The sequence below is a fragment of the Cheilinus undulatus genome, linkage group 8 (assembly GCF_018320785.1).
Source record: "Cheilinus undulatus linkage group 8, ASM1832078v1, whole genome shotgun sequence".
Classification (NCBI taxonomy): domain Eukaryota; kingdom Metazoa; phylum Chordata; class Actinopteri; order Labriformes; family Labridae; genus Cheilinus; species Cheilinus undulatus.
In genome coordinates this window covers 37,124,721-37,139,538 of record NC_054872.1, presented here as the reverse complement: position 1 = coordinate 37,139,538, position 14,818 = coordinate 37,124,721, and the positions used below count along the sequence as shown (strand labels likewise).

At 39.3% G+C, this 14,818-nt stretch overlaps 1 protein-coding gene across 1 annotated transcript; it reads right to left on the bottom strand.

Annotated features, from left to right (window-relative positions):
• Nucleotides 1-2,006: 2,006 nt before the first annotated feature.
• LOC121513230 lies at nt 2,007-3,413 on the bottom strand. Its single transcript, XM_041792830.1, has 3 exons — nt 3,257-3,413; nt 3,112-3,170; nt 2,007-2,982 (listed from the first exon to the last, which is right to left on the bottom strand). Exons 1-3 carry the CDS (start codon nt 3,295-3,297, stop codon nt 2,273-2,275), a joined length of 810 nt encoding a protein of 269 aa, XP_041648764.1. The 5' UTR covers nt 3,298-3,413; the 3' UTR covers nt 2,007-2,272.
• Between the last annotated feature and the right edge of the window lie 11,405 nt (nt 3,414-14,818).

The following is a 14,818-nucleotide window of genomic DNA, read 5'->3' as shown; positions in this document are numbered from 1 at the left end:
AAAAGGGTTTTAATCTTTGATTTATTTTTAGTTCAAGAATATAAAAATGACATTCCTTAAAATCTTACTTGCCTTACACATACTCCATGCACCCTCTCTTCCCCAGTCTCTTGTCTTTTCGTTTTTGTGCAATATACTCTTGTTCCTGAATTGTCTGTGCTTCTAGGTTTTGGATTTTAGCCTTCTGTGACCAATTCCATGGTCTCTATGTGGGCTTCAAACCTGGTCCTTCTGCTGCACATTGTTCTTTTGGAATCTAGCCTGTGCCCTCCCCCATCCCATCCCCGCTCCCCAGCAAAACTATGAAATTCACATTTAAACGAGCGTCCGAACTTTATCATTCATGTGAAATTTGAAATCATATGTCACGAATCAGAGTTGAGCCAAATTCCTGTCTCAAATGATGAGAAATCAAAATGCTTGTCATCTGCAGTAAGGTGTCCTATAACAAGACTAGTCATTGTTGTGGACAAATATTGAGGCATTTCCATCAGAATCTGAGCTTGAAAGGCTCAGCTTAGTAATAAAGATATGGCCCAACTCCTGACAGAAGGTGGCGCTATGATGAGATCTTTCTATGCAGCCATGTTTATTGTGATACTCTTGTCTTGCCAGAGAATCTTGAAGAACATTGAATATTGCATAAAAAGTTACAACAGGTTAAGTCATTTGACACCATAAAAAGACGCCTTATTTTGAAATTGAGATGAAGCTGGTGGACTTCCTGTTGGGATTTTGGTATGGGTCCAAGAGGGTTTTTAATAGGTCTGATGAGGATCCATACGCACACCAAAAATCATGAGTCTAGGTTGAATGGTGTGCAGGGGCGAAATAGTTTGGGGGTAAAAAAGAAAAAAATCAGTGGAGGAAATGTCACTTTGACAAAATAATGATACTGATGCATGGATGTTTTCAGGATCAATGTGTGATCATCCTTGTGAAGTTTGGTGATGATTGAAATAAACACTAAAAAGTGATATGGCATTTTGGGTGAATTTCCTCTTTAAAATAACATATGAAAAGTAGTGTAAGTCTGGGCCTGTATTGTGGCCCCACCCTTTGGTTAAAACTCACAGTTTGCACAACTTTAGATCTCCAGGTTGTCTAGGATGAGCAAAAATATTCTGGAGTCAATCGCATAAAGTCTGTTGAACTTGTTTGTTGAAATGTGCAAAGTGTCCTCCAGCAGAATGACAAAAATTTGACCATTAGCTCTTTATGGTGCATTTCCTGTACATTTCAGAGATTGTTTTTGGCTAGACTTGATACATGTGTACCATTTTTCATGCTTGTAGGTCTTACCCAGTCCCCCTTATCAAAATACAAAAATTTCCTTAAAGGACAATTTTTGGGAAAATTCGAGTTTTTGAGCAGGTCAGTGATTTATTTGCTGGAAGAAGAAGAAAAATTAAGAATAAGGGCAATTTCAATAGGTGCTCCTAGTGCTCCTAACTGACTCTCTTTCTCCTCACTGATTGATTGATTATTGGGTCAATCTCTGCATCACCTTACATGCTGACAGATTTCACACATTTTAATATCTTTCAGTGGGCAAATAAAGCAGAGCGCACATATATTTTAACTTTTTAAAATCCATCTTCTCTACAAGGCCCACTTGTGCTCTAAGTGGAAAAAGAAAAATCAAATGTCAGGGTAAATATTAAATATTCACTCACAGTAGCCAGAAATGTACATCCAAGGCTGCATTTTAACACCTCATTTTCTCTTTCAGAAACGCCAGACCTCCATTGAAACATGCAGTTACCAAAACACCAAGGTTGTGTGGAGAATTTAGCATAAACACTGGTAGTACTCACACACAACAGATTGTAAACAGATTATAGGATTTGTTAAAGGCTGACCTTCTGTTAAGCAGCACCTGTGTACAGCACTGGGAGCCAAAAGGAGATCTACCCAGATGTACCAACAGATGGCACTCTGGTAACATCTAGACCTCAGTGAGACTCAAGAGGAGGGGAATAAAGTAAGAGAAGCAGACAGAGAGATTTACCATAACTTCAGCTTCAGGTTTATTCTATGATTTGGCTTGTTTAGGCATAAAGGTGAGGAATACAGAGGCTTTTTTTTTTTTACAAGGAGCAATTGGACATTTTTTTTGCTTAAAGGCAAAAGAAAGCCAGACAGAAATATGATGAAACCATTGTTTTTTTGCTTGCCTGTTACCCAAGGGAACTCCTCAAATGGAAAAGATATGAAAAAGCAGCCAAGCTCTGTTAGACCTCTTAGATGAGCGACTGTTTTAAGCTGGATCTCACATTGGTTTGAAAAGATTTCTACGAAAAGGTTTTTCTTGATTTAACCGTCTCACATTGATGCTTCTGTGAGCAAAACGGGCAGGAGATCTCTTCCTGCTCAGTTTATCCACAGCAGGTCCTCGGATGTGCTCTTTGTTGGCAAATCTGGCTGACCCAAGGACGGGGACTGCTCTGCCTGGGCTGTCAACCCTCTGGTAAGGGGCACGACCCCTGCCATGAGGCAGGGGGGGGCCACTCACATACACGCCACGACTATTTGGGACAGACTCATCAACAACAAGGTCATGCCCATTGTTGACAAATGAGGGGGGCTTGCTGTGACCTTGAGGATTCAAATGAACAAGGTTATGCTGGCTTGAGGCTTCAGGGGCAACATGGTTGACCTGCTCAAAATTGGACCTGTGGTTAATGGCTGACCGTCCTCTGGGGAAGCTAAGCCCTTGGTGAGTAGTGTGTCCTGGATTATAACTTCTTGGTAGTGATGTAAAACTCATAGGGTGAGCCTTTTTATGAATGCTGTCATCCAGGGGTCTTAATCCTGGGTGATTTTGTCCATAGGAGGCCAAATTAGGCCCAATTTCAGCCTGCTCATTGTAATAGTATGTTTGAGAAATTGAGCGAGGGTGCATCTCATTGTTAGGGGGTCTGGAGAGATCAGGGGCTCCGTTGACTCCAGGATAATCCAAACCCAAGGCAGCTGCACGAGCTACAGCAGGAAAAAGCACAAGTCATAAAAATCTGTATTCTGTATGCCATTCATGACTCTGGATGTCAAATGAAATATTAATTGGTGATTAATTGAAAGCACTGACATCAATCAAAGTGCACTACATACCTCTTGCTGTTCTTGCACAATAAGCACCTCCAGCTGACACACGCTGAAGCAGAACAATGCTGCAGAAGACAACAAACACCGTAAGCCTCAGCACTCAGCAGCCATGATTGTTCTGAACCAAAGGGCAGAGCCACATGTGAAATACCTGAGATAAACCAGCAGCGGTACACACATCCCTGCAGCCATGTCAGCACAAACTACATAGCAACACAATAACAGAAAACAGTTGCCACTCTTGACTTCTCCTGCAGCGTCTGTGACCGCCCCAAACCCTCACCCTGGCTCTGATTCACTAATTACAGACAGCTGGCTGTCATGGAGACCGAAACCCAACCACTGAATCCAGTCAGCCATCGGCAAATTGCTTCATTACAGGCAATTAGTTCAAACACTCCACAAAACAGGATATTTTTTTTATTATTTTTAATTCCAGTGAAATGAAACACATATTCAGAAACTGGCAGTTTACTCAGTAGGGATAAAAAGCGTGACATTTAATTCTGTTTTAATTCAATTTAGATTCATTCACACAGCAGAAGAAAGTTTTATGCATCCATGTTTGGCATGGATATTAGGATATACTGCAAAAACTCAAAGCTGAGCAGGCATATTTGTCACTTGGATCAAAAAGTCAAAATTTCGTATTGTAATTATTGTAGGCAACTCTTACCTGAAGACTTCAGGCAAAATTCTTATTTCAAGATACCACACTGCAAAAAATAAGACCTGTAATGCTTGTAATTAGTAAAGTAAAGCAAATACGTATGTGATATAGTATTTAATGTTAGTAGAAGGCCAGTTTAAGACTTAACAGTGTGGAGTCATTATTGCTGCAAAACTCAAGAGTGCATTTTAACATTGTGAAAGCATAATTTACTGATTTTGGGCTCAGATTTTTCTTCAAACCTGCCTCTATGCTCAAAACTGCTTCCTTGTGCTTAGATTTTCTCTATTCTTAAAATGTCTGCTACTAGCACAGATGTAGCTGTAGCATAATGGAAGATTAAAAAGAACTGAACAGTTTTTTTTTATTAAAACAAGAGTGAAGAGTTACATTAAAAGCTTGATGTTTTTGCACATCTCCCGCTGAGCTTTGGCAAGAAACTCTGCCTTTCCTGTATTATGGCAGCTGTGGAGCTCAGGTTCCAACTGAAGCTGCGCATGCCTGACCTCATTCTTGCATTGTCCACACAGAGACGAAAATGATATATTTCATTTTCATTTAGGAAAAGTTTTCCGTAAACGCAGGATCTTTTCAGGACATGTTAGCGTAAGCACGGAACCACTGAAAACGACTGAAAACGCTGTAGTTTATATGCCAAGCCTTTAAGTGGCGCTGTAACGCTACGACAGAAATGCACCAAAAGAGAGAAGAAGATGACAGAAAACTGCCACAAACTTTCTCCTAGTTGCCCTTCTGGCTGTTCTCCGTGTTGGATTTAAGAACGTCTGGTGTATGCTGTTCGCTGTGGTGGTAAAGCAGCATCAGATTTAGCTGTAAAAGCCATAATGAGCACAATAGCTTCTGCAGCATGAACATAACCTGTAATCAGCCATTTTTGTTTTGGTTCGACAGCGCATGCGGCTTAAGTGGGCTACGCTATGTCTAACCTAATCGTTTCAAGAAAGATGCGGTAGGCTGTCCACACGGAGACGAAATGGTAAGCATTTACAGATTTTTCTGTCCTTTTGCGTATACTCCTGAATTCATCTCTATGTGGACGGGGCCTCTGTCTTGTCACTCTGATTGGCCTGTAGACAGAACGTCCCTGACACGCCATTTGGGCCGTTTCACATCCATCCTGGCAACTGGTTCATTGTAAGTGTCTCAGAGGGTGATTGGACAAACGTTCTGTCTGTCGGATTCATTATGGGCCAATCAGAGCAATGAAGCATATGATGAAGGGGGCATGCACAGCTCCGGAGTGAACAAGCCATAGTAGCTGCTACAGTTGCCAGCTATTACTGGAGCTAGTAGGTGAATCAAACTCATGTTGAAGCAGGAAGAGAGAAGAGCAAAAACATCCTCTTCAGTGTGGTTCTTGGCTTGTCTTGTAGAAAAGAAATCCATCCATTTCTGATAAATCTGCTGCTATACCATTGCTACATCTGAGCTAAACGCTACACTGGTGGCAGTCATTGCTACAGGCTTCTACTACAGCTGAACCCCACCTGTAGCTACTGCCTTGTTGTCCTAAAATGCAATGATAAGTCTTCTCGGACTGGACACTCTCGTTTTAGGTTGGAATATTTGCAAGCTGGATCAACCTGATCACAGACATGGAATCTGGCCAATCCATCGGATTTGCAAGGTCAGTGCACATAGCTGAATGGCAAATCCCCCAAGAAGAAAAAATGAGCAATGACGTCCTTCCAGCCACTGCGGATTGTGCTCCTTTAACGAGATGGTTTTTGAGAAACCTTTGCAACTTTGAATCATGTTAAACTTCTTGGCCAAAGCCGAGGCAGAGATTGTTGAGCATGCACAGAACACTTTCTTCTTCTGGTTTAGTTGAAATGTATAATTGTAAGAGTAAATTGATCTCAAACCGTACTAAATGTATTTTTCTGACTTAATGAAATTTGATTTGGTACCATTTCAGTCAGACTAAATGTTTACATGCATTTTAAAAGGAATGTTTCAGTCAAATAATGCAATTAATCATATGATCATACTGCCTGTAAATCTGTTGTGTTGAAGACTACATATAGCAATTGCTTTGTCTGGTGCTGACACCATGGCAGTGGTTTTAGGTATTAAAGGCTTCGACAGGCTGTTTTTGCCAGACACATAACTGTGGTAATGTTATACAATCACAGGTTTAAAATAATGTCTTCTGCCTTGGCCTTTTTTCTTAAACCATTTAGAGAAAACAGAGAGCATTCAAAGCATATTTGACAGTGTGTCATTTTTAAACTCATGGGCACAGTTCAAGGCTGAAATAAAAACAAGACGATAAATCACTTTAAAAGCAGAAGGAGCAGGGCTTGATTCTGGGTATGCAGCTGGGTATGTCTGAGCCAACAATACAGAAGCTGAGAGCATAGGAAGCATTTAATAATTCACTCAAATTATTTCTGTCAGGACTGACAAGCTAAAATGGGGGCTTGATTTAATTCTGTAATTGCACGGTCACCTTTTACCCTGAACCCACACTTTGGTAATTAATAGGCCCAGCTTTATTTGAAGTGTGGCATGTCAAGTAATGGAATTTAAATTGCAGGTGATGTGAAACCAAAGATGTGAATGTCTGCTTGGCCGAGGAGCTCGTGTTATTTCCTGCCACGGTGTCGCCCGGGGGAAACCTGGAGCCAAAAAGTGGCATCAACCTACAGACCTAATCCTCTGCCTCTGCACTCTGAGAACCATCCACCTGTTATGGAGAAGATCATGGACTGAATAAAGGATGGAAATCCAGCTCCAGAAAGGGAAGCAAAAGCATCTTGATCCCCACCTCTGACTGGCTTTAGTACAGGTCATAAAGCCCATCTCCTCCATGTAAACAGATGGAACATGACACCAAAATACATGCCAGATCTTCCTTTTTCAAACCCAAACATGGTTTCTACCACTATGTTTAGTCATTATCATGTTCATTTATGTCCATGTTTTGATTTCATTGAAAAGTTTAGCTTTAATAATATAATTTTCAGTGTTAGATCATGCAGGACATGGTAGTCATAGTCAGCTGATGGCACAGCTCTTCTCCCAACTCAGTGGTGTATTTAAACATGACATACTCCTCCCTAATTCCTGCTTGCATTAATTCTGATGCACTATACTGCTGCTGCTGTTGTTGGCAAAGCTTAAGCTCCACCCTAGCCTCCTCCTTTATAGCAAAAAGCTTGTTGCATCCTTAGATTCATGCTTCTATGAATTATTGCCTTTGAACTTATGCTATTGTATTCAGTAAGCACTGCCATTAATGCATCCATCCATGTGTTTGATTTTTAGCTATGCGCTCCCTGGAAAGTCAAGTATGCTGCTTGACTAACACAGGGAGCATCTTTAGAGCATAGCCTTCTCCGCCAAGTAAAATGGTCTATCCATTTTGCAACAAAAAGGTAAAATATGTGACAAGAGTGTTCCTGACTGAATAGCAGAGTAGTAGAACAGCAAGATATGACATTTACACTGTATACTGCAGATGCAGTAAACATCAGTTTAACTTTCTATTATAGTATCTGCTCAAGGAGGATTGTGACAAATTTCTTCTTGTCGAATGCATGGTTTGAATAACAGATGAGGATTGTAGGAATGGTATGCTGCAGCAGCCATATACCTTCCACTCAGAGTCAGACTCAAAGTGAGATCAATGCGAGATAAAGAGAGAATATTTTGGCTTCATTTCAGTAAAAAGAGAGGGAATAGAGATGTATCATCCAACTTTATGTACATTTACTGGACTAGACAAGTGGAAAATGTGAGCCACTGCCACCTGGTGGATCCTTCAAGTTCTGCAGATGGCAAATAATGGGTTATTTATAACAAATGAATACAGAACTGTTAGCATTAATGCATCAATCCTAAAGTCCATAATCAGTGAATTGATTAAAAAAAATCTCATTAATGTATGCTTAACTGTCCCTTTCTGCACACTCTGATTAATCCATGTCAAAAGTCTTCTGTACATTGTCATATAAAACTGAACTTTTTTACTGTCCCCTTATTTCCCTTTCAATCCATAACAAGTTGATTTTTCTTATTTTCTTTCATATTAAAAGCAGACCCTTATCCAAACAGGAAGTCAGTTACCTTTAGTTTCAGGCAGTACAAAAATCCAAAAGCAAACAAAAACAATTCAAATTCGACATAGTGGACTTTTAAAATGCAACAAAAAGGAAATTAATTGCAGTAGATTATTTGCAATCACTTAATGGGAATGTCTGTTGGAGGTCAGAAAGAGGGAGATGGCCATTAGGATGAGCAGCAAGGGAGGGAAGATAGTGCTTAAAACTCTCAATGGACCTGTATACTGCAATCATCAACATAACAACGGTACATACAGTTAATGCAATCCCTACACTTTACAAAAAAGTGATTTTTACTACACTTTGACAGATTTACTTGGCAGTGGTGATAAATATCACAAATTACTCAAACCTGATTTATTGTCATCCAGCCAGTTGAAGGTAGACAAGAGTCTTGAGCTGTCTGTATTGAGCTAAGAAGGTTAGAGGTTAGCTTTACCCCTTTAACATTTAAAAAAACTCTAATTTTGGCACAAATGGGCTTTTGATTGAAAAGGTGATGCACTACCAACCAAATAAACCTTAGGGTGTATGATCGAGTGATGATGTGCTGTTTATGAACCGGCCTTTCCTGCGAAATGGCCACTTAATGTGAACCACTGTAGCTGGCTCCTGTTTGAGTGCCAGTTTCTTTTCCTCCATCCTTTGTCGGTATTTAATCCACATTTAAAAAGCCAAACTGGTGACAAATTAAGAGCCTTTTGGGAGCCAAACAACCAGCTCTGAGCTGAGACAAATGATAAGGAGATGCTGTTAAACCCTAATATTCTACTTTTTAACCTCTGAATCTTTTATGCACTGCAAAAGGGCTGAACAGGCATTTATATTAAGATGTATTTTCTGAATTTTATTTGCACATATTTTGTGGCATGATTCTAAATAAATATGTTATGTATACCACTTTAATTTCTTGTGTACTGTACCTTTATTTAGAAGACTGGATTTGGCCGCAGGATTTTTAAATTTGGAAACATTGGAGTAGACCGTGTTGAACCTTGATATTTGAGTTGTTGGTTTCTATCCACTGCACACCTCATATTCACACACAAAGCGAGACATTCAAACCGTTCAATACCCACTGGTGACGGTGGCATGTCTGTCAGCAAAGCATCTGTACTCTGCTTTGTGCTGGTTGACATTTCCAGGGACTCTGAAGCAGACCTGCATCCCATGTGGACGAGGTTGAATCGTTTGACACACAGGCACATGCACACACACCTCTGGAGGCAGGTTATGGTATACGAGGTCAGCTACAGAGGATCAGCGCTCCACCTCTCAACCTCAGTGTGGCGACGAGCCCACTCGCTCAGCTCCCATCAGCCCCCTCTGGGCCTCATTTGTGATGAGCGGGGGGTCTACTGTGTCATTTCCACAAGATGTTGACACAGACGGAGCGGCCTCACCGGGCTGCCAAATGACCAGTGAACTCTGACACAGCAGCGACACAATGTTCCAGTAATGGCTGCTGCAACCAGGAGGCGGCTTGTAATGCAGCGTCATTAGATCCACAACGAAATTTGTTTTTGGACTGATTTCCCCAACTCGTGTAAATATGTATCAGAATCAATTAGCCTAATAATATACAGTCCTTCGAGGATTCACATCAAAGCACATAAGCACACAATCCAATTAAGAGTGTTTACTGTTTAGATTGAAATGCTCAGCGTTCCGCTCTTAAACCCAATCCGCATATCAGTAAACACTGTTTGCCGGAGTGTCTTTCCCTCTGCTTGTGTGTGGGCGTGTGTGTGTTTGTGCATGTGTTCTCATTTGTGAGTCCACAGACAGAAAAAGAGTGCACATGCAGCTTTGCAATCTTTCATATTTTTTTATGCATTTGTTTCATACAAAACTTTATCTCCAGCACTCCATCCCTAATAATGCTGCAGACGAGAGGAGAATTAGAATGATAGACATTTTATATCCCTTTCTAAACTTCTTCATAGAAATGCTGGTGTAGAGAATAACAGCTGAAGGCAAAGTGCATACATTAATTATTTTATGTAATCTCAGAATTAAAAAAGGGCAAATCTAAATCCAGTAACAGTCTCTATAAGCTCTGACCTTGTTTTCCCCTGTAGTTAGAAAGATATCTGCAATATTATGGAAGCCTGAAAGGGACATGCATCAATACATCTAATTTAAACTCATTTTTCAATGGTAATGACTAAATTTTGGTTGTTTTCACAAAACTTGGACTCATTTATCTTGTCTGTATCCTGCAATAACAATGCTTGCTTTGTGATAATGAATTAATTTCAGTCAGTTTTGCAGGATTTTTAAGCTATTAAACAAAGATAATAATAATTATCCTAAATAATTTTCCCAAATTACTCCATCAGTTCTGATCAAAATGATCAAGTTTTTTTTTTTTTTTTTTTTTTTTTTTTTTTAATGGAATTGAAACCCATTTAAATACCAGTTTGTTTACATGAAATTACTTATTGGAAAAAAGTATTACCTTTAATATATTTGTTTTGTGTTGAATTATTTTTCGTATCACTTTTTTAAAACATGATTGAAAAAAAAATCTGGGCATTTTATTCAAGTATCCCTTTACTGACTAAAAAATGTTCTAACATCCCCCCTTATAAAAGAAAAATAAACAAATAAAGAATAAAATAAGTTCTCCAATCCTTTAGTTTAATAAATGTCATTTCTGATAAAAACTACTGAGTAAAAAAACAAAAGGAATCGAAGCCCATTTTAATGCTAGTTTCATTTCATGATGTTACTTTAAATAGATAACTATATTGTTAACCATCAACTGTCTGGCAGTCTTGGATTATGATAGACTTTCTTTTTGGTGTTGTATTTATTCCTGTATCACTATTTTGCTTTTAAAAAGAACAACAACAGGTAATTTAATTCAGTTATTAGCTTTCTAACTGAATAATGGTGACTGAAATCCACCCCAACAACAACAACAAAAAAGATAATAAAAATTGGAAACTATAAAATAGTTTAAAATAAAAAATGGAAAATATAAAGAAATATAAATACAAATTAAAACAACACATTTTGATTATTCTATGGCAGTTTTTGGAATTGGATATCTTTGTTCTTCAATGGCCTTTAGGAGTCACTAATATTTAATCTGACGCCACACATTAACCAATAATGCATCAAAATAGTTTTTTTGCTACTCTTTTGAACAACCAAGATTGTAAAAAAAAAAAAAAATCACCTGAAAGACCCCCAAAACCACTACAATGAAATAAAACTGTGTATTTAGTATTTTGTGTGTGTGGCATTTTTTTTCTATAAAACAACTCTGCAGCTTGTAATTTCTCAAAAAAAAAAAAAAAAAAAAAGATCCCCTGTTCCTTTTTATCCTTAAATTTCTTGTCACACATTCACCATCTTACATAACATCTACACTGAATGGGTCTTTAACAACATACTATTAAGATTAAAAATCTAGGGCACCAGTTTCCCTTGGTGGGGGGAGCGGGCGCCTATGAGCAGAGGCTGTAGTCCTCAACGGACTGGCTACAGGATCATGTCATGGACTATATACTGCATATATGAGAAAAAAGCAAAAAAGAAAGTGGAGGCATTTAGGAACAGCAGCAACTCAAAGCTGAAGACCATGTAAACCACAGAACTGATTCAGCGACTGCTAGGGTGTAAAAGTTGCCAATGCTCTGCTGACTCTATAGCTGAAGAGTTCTGAACTTCTAGGAAGCCTCACATCAACAAATCCAGCGCCGAGTGTCGGATGGAGTGGTGTAAAGCACACCGAAACTGGACTGCAGAGCACTGGAATGTGTTCTTTGAATGACGAATCACGCTCCTGTGTTTGCCAGTCAGATGGGTGAGCCTGGGTTTGGCGGGATAACGGCACAGGGTTGTTTTCAGGGTTTGGACTAGGCCCTTTAACACCAGTGAAGGCAATCCTAATGCTTCAGCATATCAAGATGTTTTTGATAATGCTATGCTTCTAACTTTGTGGCAACAGTTTGGGGACGGCTCTTTTCTATTCAAACATGACTGTGCACCAGTGCACAAACAAGGACTATAAAGGTGTGGTTTGATGTGGTTGGTGTGGAAGAACTAGAGCCCTGACCTCAACCCCATCGAGCCCCTTTTGGATAAACTGAAATGGAGATTGCAAGCAAGGCCTTTTTGTCCGTTAACAGTGCCCGACCTCATAAATGTTCTACAGAATGAAGGGGCACAAATTCCCACAAAAATACTCCAAAATCTTGTGAAAGCCTTCCAGTTGACCAATAAATGACCTGAACTTTATTCAATTATGAGCTGAAGCACAATAATGAAGCTCTAGTTAGGTAATGTGACACAGATCTGGTTCTATAACCTCCTGTCTCATCCTATTCCACCAGCAGCCTCATGTTTTGGGTGAAAAGGCCACGGGATCCCACCGTTCTTCTCTCCCATTGAAATGAAGGATATTTAGATGAATACACTGGTATTAGGGAGCAGCTGTCGTGAATTTCAGGCTTCTCTTCCTTCACATTTCTACTGCTGCTGCTGCTGCTTCCTCTCTCTTCCCCTCACCACTGTAGACAACAGATACTGAACTCTTTGAGCTCTAGGGCTTGGGCTGCTTCCAAAGCACGAATAGCAATCAGCAGAGGGAGCAAGGGAGAGGAGAGGAGGAACACAGACTCACACATACACACAAAGAGCAACAGTTTCTGTGAGAAATAAATGACTAAAATACACATCGAGTGAGAGCCCTACAATAAAATGACAGAGAATTATTTTGCACAAGAGGTAGCAAACCACTTATTTACGTGTTATCAAATTAGAAAGCCCTTCGCTTCATCTCTTCATAATAAAACTTTTATTATAGAGTCTTGCCTTCACAAACGCATGCTGAGCCTGCAATTTAAGACAATTAATTTTGGCATTTTCTGAGCCCACCTTCACATGTTTGCAACTGACTGTAGCTTCAGATCTGGCCCTCTCTCCAGGCTTTTCATAACAAGGAAAGTGACTACAAGCTGCTGGAAGGCCTAAAGTATAATTAGCAATGACACCGCCGGGATGGTTCCTTTAAATTCCACACCAATTAGGAAAAGTAGCAGTCAGCAAATATGGCTTTTATTTCCCAAACAAATACCCCATGTGGGTGGCTGCAGAAAGCATACAGGGGCTTGCATAGGGGGCACAGTCACCTGTCGGGCTTCATTTGGATAGAGTGTGCTCTATTTTTTTTCAGCATGATGCTGCCCCAAACTGTCTCCACATGCTTGTCACTGTGTCGCAGATTAATTAGGGACTACAGAAGCCAAGAAACCCAAGCAAGCTAGTCAGGATAAGCATGAATCAAATATGTTATCTTCTGCTAGCTAGAGCCACCTCCCATGATGCACAATCTTCCAAGCTGACAGCAGCAGCAAATCAAAACACGCCGCACTATCACTAATTCTTCAAGTCGATTAGTTGAACAAAGTCTCCCCTGCATACTTTCTTTAGTGTAATCGTTAGTTTACTTTTCCATGGCTTATTACCTGTACAAACTGCTTGTTTTTCTCTTTCTCTTCCCACCACACATTCTGCACTGTTTTCATCACCAGGCTCTAATTGCTTTCCCTTGAAGGCAGAATTCAGCTAAGCCAGCTGCTGTCTGAGCCTTGTGTTGTTTCATAAATATAGTAGCTCCCTCATTATTTTCACAACAATATTAATGATGATAAGGACAATTAGAACAAATAAGACAGCAGACGGAGAGGCAGCAAGGTCTTTTCACTTCCCTTTTCTTATATTAGTTTTACTTTTAATACTATTTAAGGATCAGGATTTAGTTTTGTTCTTAAATTGAGTCTGTTTTTATGAACAGGTGTTGCATCATTAAATGTATTATCATTTTCCTATATATTTTTAATTCTTACTTTTATTTTCTTGTTATTTCTCACGTTATTAATCCCTGAAGACATTCTCTGTCACTGTCAGATATGATACAAATACATAAGCTCAAAATCCACAAACAGGACCTAAAGACCATTTAAGGACAGATGGGCGAGTCAAGGGGCTCTGCCAAGACTGGGATTTAGGGGCTTTAAGGGTCTTGCCCAGGTGTACATCAACTGCGAGTATACCACTAGCGTCAGGCCAAAACCTTGTATCTGCAAAACCACCAATTTTCAGGAAATGACAAGAAAATGCAGTATTTTTCAATTAGTTTAACACTAAATGGTCATTGTCGGCATCTTTTTGAGTCTTCATTGCTTTAAAATGGTTTAAAACCCACTGAAAGATGCCAAGAGTGACTGATTAGGAAAAAAACCCATCAAACTCCTGAAAAATAGAGTTACAAAGTTATGCTCAACTCCCCTGATATCTTTTATCTACTTTGGTGGAAATTTAAGATTGAGGTTCCCATCCTGAGCACAATTTAATAAATCTGTTCATTTTATATATAATTTATCATCTATAAATCTGATCTATAAATTTACTTTAGTAAAAGTGAAAAGTATTTATTAAAGTAGCTACTGAGGAGGATCTTTACTTACTGGCAAGACCAACAAGAGAATCGATCTCCAACCAGGTTGTCCAACTAAAGTCAGACCTCTATAATGAAGTAAAGTACACTTTCCAGTGTTAATTAAACTCATTTAGACTTAAATTTAACACTTGAAAATGTCTATATTTGTCAAAACTTTGTATAGGTAAATTAAACTCATGAAAACGTTAAATATTTTACAATGACAGAGCAGTAACTCTTGAAAATATGTGGCAAGTTGGTTCATCTTTGGCAAAAACAAAGCAAACTCATAGCAAGGCAAGACAAACTGATGTAGAATGAGCTCTATGCATCTTTTTAGGAGGATCTAAAGTTACAGGCAGAAACCTCTACCTCAGTGGATAACTTCACTCATGGTGCATGGTGGTGTCTCATATAAAAAAAACACAACAATCCACGACATCCAAACACATTTAGACACATATAAAACTCATGTAAACACTCTGCCCTAGTGCATGGTGG